Source organism: Neodiprion lecontei, chromosome 7, assembly GCF_021901455.1.
Source record: "Neodiprion lecontei isolate iyNeoLeco1 chromosome 7, iyNeoLeco1.1, whole genome shotgun sequence".
Taxonomy (NCBI): domain Eukaryota; kingdom Metazoa; phylum Arthropoda; class Insecta; order Hymenoptera; family Diprionidae; genus Neodiprion; species Neodiprion lecontei.
The window spans coordinates 7,226,076-7,238,494 of record NC_060266.1 but is presented as its reverse complement, the minus strand read 5'-3'; the positions used below and the strand labels follow the sequence as shown (position 1 = coordinate 7,238,494).

The 12,419-nt window shown below is 32.7% G+C and overlaps 1 protein-coding gene across 2 annotated transcripts in view; it reads left to right on the top strand.

Annotated features, from left to right (window-relative positions):
* The window catches only part of LOC107226392 (protein eva-1 homolog C-like), a 76,152-nt gene that overhangs the window by 19,472 nt on the left and 44,261 nt on the right, over window positions 1-12,419 (top strand). For both annotated transcript variants that reach the window (XM_046745883.1, XM_046745885.1), the window contains one exon: window positions 897-1,132. In XM_046745883.1, coding sequence (XP_046601839.1) covers window positions 897-1,132 — 236 coding nt within the window. The remainder of the gene's footprint in view (window positions 1-896; window positions 1,133-12,419) is intronic.

The following is a 12,419-nucleotide window of genomic DNA, read 5'->3' as shown; positions in this document are numbered from 1 at the left end:
TGAAACCAGATGTTAACACTGTGAAAAAAAGGTCGTAACGACTCTTCAAAATCCACCGGAAATCAACGATCCGAATGTTGAAAAATTGTTATAAGACGGAGTTTGACATCAAAAAATCTTTAAAAAATCTTTCATATGCACACAAATTTCTGCCGGATCTATGATTTGAAAAAAATATTTTTGCAAGTGGAAATAGCGGAATTCTCGTGGTAAAACTGAAAATCACGTTTCTTTTTGCAATAATTTCGAACAAAATGGAGTTGGAAGGTTAAAATGTGGTATGAGTCAGACATTCACCAAAAGAAAACAGTTTAGCGAAAAATAAAAAAAATGCGGCATTCTCTGCTCTATAAAATGTAGGTGGAAATTACGTAACAGTCAAAATTGATTTTTCGGAAATTTTCACGATGCGAGGTCGACTAGACATCAATCGATGATAATTATCATCAGCAAGTTTGAAAAATCATAAAAATCGTCAAGCTTCGTTTCTCGAAAAAATAAAATCTCAGACACGTTAACCATCGATTTTTAACAAAAATTTTATCAAAGAAATGTGCGAGACCAATCGCAAAATGATTGAAAGAAGAACCGAGATTCTCGATAGTGTTTGAAAATTTCCAAATTAAACAACGAACAACTCATTTCGAGACGTACGGGAAATAAAAGTCTCAAAAAAATGCTACTACCTCTAATTTTTCCACCCTTGCGTCACAAACATAAAAATCTGAAAATAATCGATCGTGGTGTAATCCAAAGTACATTATGTCACAAGGGAATAAAGTCGAAGAAATATCGCCCGAGACGTAATGATATGCTACTTTTGTCAACATCACGGTCGAGTCGGGAATAAAATGAGTATAATTGTTCGGGGTTCTTTTAATATTTTCTGGTTCCAGCTCTCCTTTCGGAAACACTGCGCACCCGTTATCTGCTCGGATGTACGGCTTCCTCTTCGGCGACATCCGTTCCCCTGACCCTTCGGTGCCCTCCCGGCACGACAATAAGCGTCACCCTTGCGCACTACACGGACAATCCGACAGCATCCCTCGGCATTCTGCAAGTTCCTCAATGTCCGCTGCCGGTTATCACACCTGACCAAGTATTCGGCCTAAATTGTACCAGCAACGTGCAGGTAGGTCCTATATCTATTCTTTTCTATTCTCATTTCGGTCCTTTTCTAAGGATCTACTGGCTATACATTCTCCACCAAACGCGAGTCTCGTCGACGGTATTGAATACTTTCTGACGAGGTGAAAATCGGAAGACATCAACCGCAATAAAGACGATAAGAAAATCAAAATTGAATCATAAAAATGCCCGGATGGTGTCAATTAATCGTACGAACAAAACGTTGTTTAACAAGTTTTTGGAGAATTTTTTTTCTCCAGGTCGAGTCGAATGAATTCGTTGATTTTTCCGAATACTCGTGAATTTTCGAAAAATTTTCTCGTTATTTTGAAATTTCCGTTTTCGAAATTTTTAATTTTGAAAAATGGAGGATTAAGTACCGAGTTTTGTAAAAACGTTGTACGTGACAAATAAGAAGTTTCCGGGGTACTAGGCGAACAGTTTCGCAAATACAGCCTTTACAAATTTTTGAAAACTGAAATTTTAAACTAATAAGAAAATTCTTTAAAAATTCCTGTGCATTCAGAAAAATTAAAGAATTCATTTTACACGATATAAAAAAGCATTCCCTGAAAATTTATTGCCGAACAATGTTTTGTCTCGACAATTTATTGATAAATTTCGGGCATTACATATTATTATTCAAATTCAATTTTCGTATCGTCTTCATTGTAATGCATTTTTTCCGATTCTTGTCTCATCAGAAAGTATTCAAAATTGTCGACGAGACTCACTTTTTGTTGAGAATTTATAGCCAGCACATCCTTAATCCGGGCGAAAGAAGAAACCCTGAGCTACATCTTATTAGCTACGTAACAAGGGCAATGAATTATCAAGGCGGTTAAAGAATCACATAACTTTATTTCACCCTTTTAGAACTAAATTAAATCCAAGGTTGGAAAGAAAATATTTCAACGCAATTTATCTTTGTATTTTTCAATTAAGCGTATCAAAAGTTGTATTAACAGGTTCCCAATTTATATAGATATATATATATATATTTATTGTTTTCCATGTCGTTTAAAGTTATTCTAAAAACTTGAATATTGTTTTTTACCGACGGAAAATTAATTTTCAATAGACTGTAAAATTAAAAATGAGAACGAAAATTACACGCATATTTTTTCAGATCGGTATTCGATCTGTTGACAAAACCTGTCCGTTGGAAAAGAAATCTGATTGGTGAAACTTTGGTTATGAATTTTCGAAATGTATATGTTTGTGGCTTGACGGAATTGAACTTGCCAATCATCTATTTTTGTCGAATTTTTTCCATGTAATATTTTATGCCAGTCGTTTGAACATTGAACAACAGAATTAATTGTCAATATTTCAGAAACTCGAAAAGACTTGATTTGGTTATTCAAAAATGATATTCAAACGAATCAGATGTCAAAAATGCATCGATTAAAATCGATTTTTTAGCTGCAGAAAAACTTTATTCGAAACGAATACTGATTAATTCAATCGAGTTACCGAAATCTACTAGTTATTTATTTTCTTCCCCACGTTTGAAACATTTGTTTGTCAATTTTTTTATGTTCCCTTCATTTTTGCGCCGTGTAAGATATTTTCAACCACGTAAAACAAATTTGAAACAAAAGTTTGAAATATGTCAAGATATCCGGGTTCAGATATTCGGTAAAACGATAATCGAAAAATTTGAAAATTAACGCATTGATGAATTAAATTATCAAATTTTTCTCAGTCGGATAAAAATCTGGTACCAGATAATAAAAAGGATTTATGTACAAGGTACGGAAAATATCAGTCAAACATAATTATATGCAACTCACAAGTGTAATTATTAAAAAAGAAACAACAGTAATTGAAGTATTGTCATAATAACAGATTTGAATTTCCTTGTGCACCGTCAGTTTATGTAAAAAAAAAAAAGAAATACAACTACCCTCGGACGGAACATTTGTCTCGCTTTTTTATAGGAATTTATGTTTCATTATTTTTTCATTTAAAGAAATTTATTTTACCGACGGGCATGAAATGTGACAATTGTACATAAAAGCGTAGCTGATTCGTATACAGCGAAAAAATTGAGTTCACAATAATTAAGGCAGATTTCTATGTGATCAAGCTGTAGCGACATCTTGTACCGCAAGTTTTACGGATGCTTCATATTGAGGTTATGTAGTACATTCCTACCCTTACCGACAGAGAAAAATCACCTTTTTTTCTTCCAATATTAAATAAACGAACGAACGAAGGAAAAGGGTTTGAATTTTGACGGTGCATCGCTCTTTTCCAGCGGAAGTCAGGAAATTAATTCGTATCCCGGAAAGGGGTTAGTTTGCTCGGTCGGTAAGGGTGAGAGTACTACATGACCTTAAGCGTAGCGCGTAAAGCTGCGAGAAGAATGGGCAGGGATTTAATTTTCTGAAAGCAAGAGAACATTTAAGTAATGAGAAGACACTCGGTCTCTCAGTCTCGTTAACGTCAAAATTTAAGCTTACGATAGCCGTCTCGAGGGGAATCTAAAAACTTCGAATGAAAATTGATCGCTGCGAACAAGTGACAGTTTGAAGCTCGCATTTTCCCTCTCTAGGCAATCGAAAAAATCCAAACAATGAAAAGGATATGAATGACAAAGGGAAATTGGGAGGATGAAAAAAAAACCACCCCAATCATAAAAACGAAACGTACAGAATTCGTTCAGCCGATGCGCTTTATACAAAGCTCGGAGGAAGGTGAAACGCAAGCTTTGCGAATGCTTTCTTATTTTTTATCATTACGACAAATGTTTTTGCCGTACTTGTTGCGTAATCAGCAAACTAATCAATTTTTTCGACTATGAAACTGTTGGGTAATTTATTCGCTCTGTGTGTGTGTGTGTGTGCGTGAAAGTAATTTATATTTATGTAAAGAGAACGTATATTTATAATTAAAAAATTTGCATCGAATTTTAATGAAATCCTAAATGATTCTTTTTTTTCTCGTCTTATTTCAAACGAGTTGCGACCAAACAAACTGTGTTTTTATTTCTGTGCATATTGTCACGGTGTTGAAAAATTTTACCGTTAATGCGGAAGATTTTTTCTATAAGATACCGTAAGATTGTAGAATTTCAACAGATCGGTAGAAATCACGTTGAGAGTAAAGAGTGCGAGTTTAATGTTCGGCATGAAAATACACAGCTGCATTATTTAATGTGAAAGGAGAAATTTCCGGCTCTTAGCTATCAAAAACAGAAGTAAATAAAAGAGCGTGTTACCGGAATTTTTACTCGTGCAAATTTAACGCTAGAATTCTCGAAGCAACCCGTTGCAGGAATGAGTGGATGTAATTAATTCCGTTCGGAGGCGTTGAATGAAATTAAACGAAATTGGATAAGATAAGGATGGGCTCATGATGGGAATAGAAAACGAGAACTCGCGTACCAAGAAAATATTCATCCGGGCACCAGGAATTGATAATGAAATGAGAAAATGGACCGACGATACTTAATTCCGTTTAAATTACTCCCGCGGTGTTATTATGTACATATATAATATATATTAGGGTGAATCAGGAAAATTTTTTTTTTTTTTTTTTTCTTTCAAACAGGTTCAAAAGTTTCATTCAGGTATACAGAGACACCAGTTAAAATTTAAGATTTTAATATCAATATTAAGGGGTGGCTCATCGCACTTTTCGATTTTCCATAAGAATAACATAGAAAAAATGTTGTTTGCTTCTTCTAGTTTTTATAACTATCTAACGAAGCGTCGTACAAAAACCCTAAAGACATAGTTTTGTAGGAAATTGAATGCTCTACAAAAAAACTCTTTTGTCGAAATTTCGTAAAACTAACTGTGTCAAAGTTACAGCCTGTCAAACGTTGAGTTACCTATAATTTGACCGTTTTTGAATATTATAGCGTAGCTACCAGTCTCATAAAAAAAGTGTGCATGAGTTTTTTTTTGAAGCGTACATTTTACTTTAAATAGATGATAACTGATAATCAATCTTTCCAACAATAAAAAAATTGTACACTTCAAAAAAATTTTTAGCAGAAATCTGCTCTGAAATTGTTTTTCTCGTTTTATTATTTTTTTTTTTTTTTTTAAATGGTAAAAGATAGTTTTTTTTCATTGTTGCAAAAATGATTCATCAGTTATCATCTGTTTAAAATCGAGCGTAAGCTTTACAAAAAAAACTCATGTACACTTCTTTATAAGACCGGTAGCTACGCTATAATATTCAAAAAAAGGTCAAATTATAAGTAATTCAACTTTTGACAGGCTCTAACTTTGTCACAGTTAGTTTTACGAAATTTTGATTTGATACCTTTTTTGTAGAGCATTCAATTTCCTAGAAAAAAAAGTCTTCAGATTTTTCGTACGATGCTTCGTTAGCTAGTTATAAAAACTAGCACAATCACACAACACTTATCCTATGTTATTCTTGTGGCAAATCGAAAAGTGCGACGAGCCATCCCTTAATATTAATATTAAAATCTTAAATTTTAACTGGTGTCTTTGTATACCTAAATGAAACTTTTGAACCTGTTCGGAAGGGAAAAAAAAAAAATTTTTTTTCTGAATCACCCTAATATATACACACTGCCGGCCAAAAATCTGGGTACACAAGTCGAAATTTCTTATCGTACTAAAAGTTTGATAGCGGTGTCAAAAATAAAGATAATCAAACGTTCCAAGCCGAGTTTTTTCAGAAGTTTTTCAAATCTTTAATTTTGGTCAGTCGATAAAATCGTTTCGAAAAATTGTAGAAAATTCAAATTTAAGTCGAAAAAAAAAGAGAGGTCAAGGGTAAAACCCAGGTTGAATTGGCATGGAATGCCCTATATATAATAAAATTATAAATAAAACTGCAATTCACTTTTGTTGGTGTAATTCCAATGTTGAAACTGCATTTGAAATTATTAATCACGATGAAAATAATAGTATTGGATCAGCTTTCTTCCCCTAGATTTTCGAATCTAACTATTTTCCAATCGATGGGGTAAAATATTCTATCCGGATTTGACAGAACAAATCCTCTGGTCCGCTTTTATTTCCATTTTATAAGCTGTTGAACGCGTGGGTTTTATTTTAATAACCCGAGGATGAAATATAAATCCTTCGCACTGAGCCCTGCTTCACGTTTCGTCAGGACTCACATTTCGAGCCGTGATATCAAATTACAAATACCAGTGAAGAAGTTGAAAGCCGTGGAAAACATCCTCCGTCATGCGTCAGTTTTAGAGCCACTTGTGTAAAAAATTTTTTATTCAATCCTCGGTGTAAACAAAGCCACTAAAAAGAACTCTCGTAAATCGAGTTAAGAACGAAGCGGAACTTATTGTTGAAAAAAGGGCTCGAACAAATCTCCAGCAATATTACAAGATATCATCGAACGATACAAATTCAACTCGTACGAAATTTTTTTTTTTTTTTTTTGCAAGTGATTCCTCGTCAATATTCAACACACTTCGGACCTTTGTCCCAGTTTTGTTTTATTTTTTTACTTTTTTTTTTCCTCCACCGAATTCTTCTTCCTTCGAGTTTGGCGAGGAAAGTTTGATCGGAGAAAAGTTTTCGTTAAAATTCAATAAAATTCCTTGAAATTCAACCAATCCTTATTCAATTTAAAATCCCTTATTTAGTAGTGTTCTTTATTCAACGTAATCGAATAGATTTTTTTCGTTTGGAAAATTATTACTTTCCTGGGATAAAAAAAATTACTCTAACGAAAAAGCGTCAAATCAGATCTTTTAAATTACTTTTATACAATGGAAGTTTGTTGTTATCTTTTGCGTTCTTTCGTTTCCTTCAAGTTTGAATAATATAATTCGTTTTTCATGTAAAAAAAAAAAAACGAAAGGGAAACGCCTTCGTGTTGACCGATATAAGAGCGGCAACGAAACGGTGCCAAACGGTTAGATCCGAATTATATCGAGTCTCTGGGTGAATTGGGCGTGTTTTTTTCCACGCGAAAAAGAGCCACTCGTTTAACTGTATCGTCGGCAGAGCGAGATTAGGGTGATTGAGATTTCTGAGAGAAGATTAGCCAGACTTCGCGACGCTGTCATTGCAGCAGACAGAAGCGTTGACATTTCCGCGAGTTTGATGATCGCCATCAAATAAGCCCGAGGAAAGTTTCACGGATTAAATGATGCTTGCGGTGATTAATCCAAATTTGCTACGGAGGATTTCCCCCTTTATTGAATACAATTTTATACCTTAGTGGAAATGAAATTTCTCCGCGCAATTCTGCAGAACGTTTCTCTACGCAGAAATCTCTGGATTAAAACTCGTTGTCGTTACCTGGATAAAAGAAAATACAGATACGTAGAAAATAATGAAATCAAATCGTGAATTTCCCCCTTTTACCTGCGACAATTTCAACACTGAGAAAAATTTCATTTCTCACAGTATACTGGAAAAATTAAGTAAAACAGGTATCGTTAAAAAAACTGTTTGAATACTGTTGGAATTACAAATAACGAGGTACGCGTAAACATTTTGCACTATTGGCGATCATTTTTTGGTAATCGCAACGCAAAATCAGTTTTTGAGGTTTACTCTACTTTTTTAGTTAAACAAGGCTTCAACGTCAATTTATTATTGCACAAGCATTAAATTTTCGCAACAGTTGCAAGAAAATATAGCAACAGTGATCGTAATGAGAATGAATAGTAACGGACACTAGACTTTCCGGTAACAGCTAGAAAACTAATTTTCATTTTCTACTTGGAACTATATTTTTCGATTGTGGTAAAAAATGAAAATAATTAAGGACTGTGAGCGGTAATCGGAAATAAAAATTTCTCTGAGTTAAGTTATCCTTAGCCAATTTTAAAATATCTTTATAAAATTTATCTAACCTGAATTTCCGACGGGTTTCAAAAACACGGATCTGCAAAAAAAAAAAAAAGAAAAATTTTATTCAGCCGCATCGGATGTTTTTGGTAAATATTTCGTTTTCGAGTCTCCTGAATCCAAAAATTACTTCCATTTCCCTTCATCGCACACAGTATTGATGAAAAATACAAGTTGTTTGCATTAAAAAGTGTAACAATAATGAAAAAACCAACATTTCATTATAACAAACCAAACAATATTTCTCATGAAATTAAATAAACTATCTCTCCGTGAAATTTACTCAACATTCCGTGTTCATTCTTTTTAACTATGAAACCTTTTCTTCTTCTTTTTAATACTTTTCCATTTTCTGTTTCCCAGTTTGTATTTATTCCCGAGTCTCACTCTAATAAACATTAAATTGAAATGAGAAATCACTGTTGCAGACGATTTTCAAAATCAATAAAACTACAGATACGAGTTCAAGAAAAAACATCACTTGATGGAATTTTTTTGAGTATTTTTCCCGGTTTCAGTGAGTAAAAATGTATTAAAAAAACAGTATGAAAAAATCTCTACAGTTTTTCGGTTGAAGATCTGTTAAATCTGTAGTAAAAAAAAAAAAAAAAAAAAAAAGCGGACTTGAGTCGTTTTCTTGGGTTTTTATGATGTTATTTCCATCCAATGTCTATGATAGCATATTGGCACGAAGGCATGAAGTTCGATTTCGAAAGGGCCATGACGATACATTGACCATGAAATGGAATCACCGCTATATTGACACAGTTTCAGTAGGCGAGTTTATAAACAACAACTTTCAACGTAGAATAAAGGATGAATTTTTTGTAAAAATATTTAAAGAAACGGTCCATTTAAATACCAACTTGTAAATAAATTTTGAAATATCATCCAAAGTGAAACTTACTTGAAACTGTAAAAAAAAAAAAAATATATATATGATCATTGGGCTACTGATTTTTATTATTTTGACAAGATAAAATTCAAATTTAAATTCGAAAAAAAATGTTTACTTTCACGGAAAGCAGCGTTCAACATTTAATAAGTAAAAAAATTAAAAATGCTCGAACTGTAACAAGTAACAGAGCTTTAAATTTTTATCGCATTATTTCACTGTATAACTTCAACAATTTCTGACTCAATTTTGTCTCAACTTTGTCGACCATGAATGCCAAAAACAAAATTTGCTTACGCACTGTTAAAATTAATTGTGAATTTACCGCACATTTACTGTACAAAATAATTGGTAATTTACGAAATGAGGTTGTAAATTTACAAATTCAATAAAGTGACGTAAATTATCACGTATTTTTCTTAAATTTATAATGAAAATTTTTGATTCTACTAAGATTTATAGGAAAAACACGAAAAAGTATTTTGAATTTACTCAATTGTTTAGTAAATTCATTGTACTTGTGAACTGAATAAACAGTAAATTTATGATTAATTCACTGTTCTGTATCCGAATAAAACCTTCAATACAGTGTAAAAAGATTTCATACAGAAATTTTTAACAGTGCAGCTTTTACCATCTATTGTTTCTGAAGTAATGTATTTTTTTATTTTATTTTTTTTTTAATTTTTTACTTCTCTTCTCTCGCCGATGTCATTTTATCCTCTACAGAAACTTTGACGAAATTTCATGCACAAAGCGAGGAATGCGAGGAGCTTTGATAAACGGAGTATGGCCACGTTAAATTTCATAACTTTTCTCCCGATCGATAGCGCAAGCTTTTTACAAGTACATACCGAGTTATTTATGTTCCGGCAGCGATACGCAACGAGTTTATCCTCAAGTTTTCACCCCGATGTAAAACAGGAAATAATATTCTCAAATAAATATAAAAACGGTTTTCGAAATCTCGAGGAGCAGAATTATATCATTTGGCAGCAGTTTCTGCTTTCACCTGTTCGCGAAAAATTCGAAATTTGAAATAGCTAATTCTAAAAAGAAATGGCGAAAAATTGAAAAAAAATTGCAAGACGATCAACGCGTAAGCTTTGATTGAAAAGGAAATCAAATATCGCTGAGTATTTGCAGAATTTTTGACAGAAAATACCGTTTATTTTATTTTGTTATTACTTTTCGTACGTACGACGTCTCGCGACATATTTCGCTGCTCGAGAATCCTCCCCTCGAGTGTACGAGAACAGCTCATTAATATGAAGTTGAACATACATTGAGAGCGTATAACGAGACTTTGAAATGTAAAATATTCTTGGGGAAATTTCATAGCTATGTAGGTCAAACGTTTCAAGTATATTTTCACGGTTACTTGAACGTTTATTACGAACGAATTGAATTTTCCTAAAATTTAAATAATTCCAATTCTATTACCCACGATTAATTCGTGTAATTTCAGTTTGACATTCTTGAGACGTTTCGTTAATTTTCATTCGGTTCACAATTACGTAAATAACCGTGCGACAATTGTATTAAACACGTTATATTACATGTATTTGTATATATATTAATGCGCAACCGCGGTCTGGTATTTAGTATTTAAATTGTTCATTTCGCGCGGCTTTAGGCCTGTGTAAATTTTCGCCTATTCGCACGTTCTACGCGATATGTTCATTTCAACAGGGCGGGGTTGAAACTTGGAGTTTGAAAATTACGGAAAGGACCAAAATCCGAATTTTTTTTTTTTTTTCTCTGTTGGCGGAACTTGAAATAAAGAAATCCAAAAAAAAAAAAAACAACAGCAAACATCAAAGTTTCGAAAGTCGCGAAAATGAAAAAATTTTGAAATGTGAAACATCGAAGTTTCGAATGATCGAAGATTTTCAGTTCCGGGAATTTGTGGCTTAGTGAAATTTCACCACTTTTCGATATTTTTACATTCGGAATCTTGGTTAAATTGATTTTTTATACCAACTAGTTGAGTATATTACGCTCTGTAAGTATATTTTAATTTTCGGAATTTTACTCTACCGGAACTTTACTCTTCGGAACTTTGCTCCATCGTAACTTGAATTTCGGAATCTTGAGTCATCGGGTTTCCGACCATTCGAAACTTTATTGTTCCCTAAAAAGTTTGGTTTCTTTGACTTGAAGTTTCGCCACCGAATAATTCGGAATTAGGCGCTTTCGTAACTCAAACTCCGGCCCAATCCAACTACTTTGACTTGAATAATTGAATTCCTAACAGGGTTCATGATTTGAAGAAAAAACAACGTCGAATTTTTTTTTTTTTTTCTTGCCAAAACGAAAAGAAAAAAGAAGTGTCAAATTGCGAGACAATATTCATCTGAAAAACGATGTCAAAATTGAAAATGATTGCAGTTAAAATTATACATCGTGTATTACTGAAAATCTGTGAAATTATTTCCATTTTATTTCTTAACCGATTTGAACAAATTTTTTTTTTTCCTTGTTTTGTTCAACTTCAATTTCATAGTAATTTACTAATATAATAAATCGACTTACTCGCACTTTATTTTTTATCGATTAATCGATTAGTCAAAAAAATCTGGACTGGTTCGAAGTTCATTACTTTATTCTTTCATTCTCGTTCAACGTTATCAAAATTCAAAACTTCATTCTGTCTTCTCAGATGATTTACGTATTTCATCTGTGTGAAATTCACAACCGAAAGACAGATGCTCAGATTTTGTCTTCGGAAAAATTTTCAAAAATGAATTTCCAAAGGTTTTCTCGATGAAACGAAATTTCAATCGATGAGATAAACAAAATTTTTTTAGGATCAAGCGATTTTCATAATGTTTCATCAATCGTGCAAGGTATTATATTTTCTGAATTTCAGTTATAACGTTGAAAAAAAAGAGTTGTGCAAATATTTCCCAGCGTTATAATTATCGTCTCACGTAGTTGAAAGAGAAAAATACTTTGTGACACTAATTAACTCCAATCAATAACTAGCTATTTGACCAGAATCGCAAATATATATTGCAGTTGACGATTTCCCATCGAGTATGGAATTTTAAATACCGAATGTTTTATTTTACATGATTGACGGTATTCGAGTTTTTATATTTGGCATATCACAATTTTACAAAATTATACATCTTCTAATACCACCTCGAAAGTAACGACACTTTTTCCCCCTTTAGAATAAGTATCTAGGAATATATTGAATACAATTCATTTGAAGGAAATGGAAAATACTTGATTTCGACGAGATTATCATCAGTAATGTTTACGTTGTTATCGTTTAATCGAAAAAGTTAAGTTGTTATATGAAAGAAAAAACATAAATACACAAATAAGTAAATTACGAAACAGGAGTTTAAGGATAGAAATCGATTGAAGTTGATTGGTTACATGAATTTTATCGAAACAACATGTAATGACCACGAAGAATGCGTTTTCGCAAATTTACACGAAAGTTTTGCAATCGTTACAGCAACTCTCCGTGATATTTTCAATGCCACCTATATTTACTACGTTAAATTTACACAAAATGTAACGAAAGATAAACTTGTGTGCTTTATGATAGATAATGGAAAAAAGTG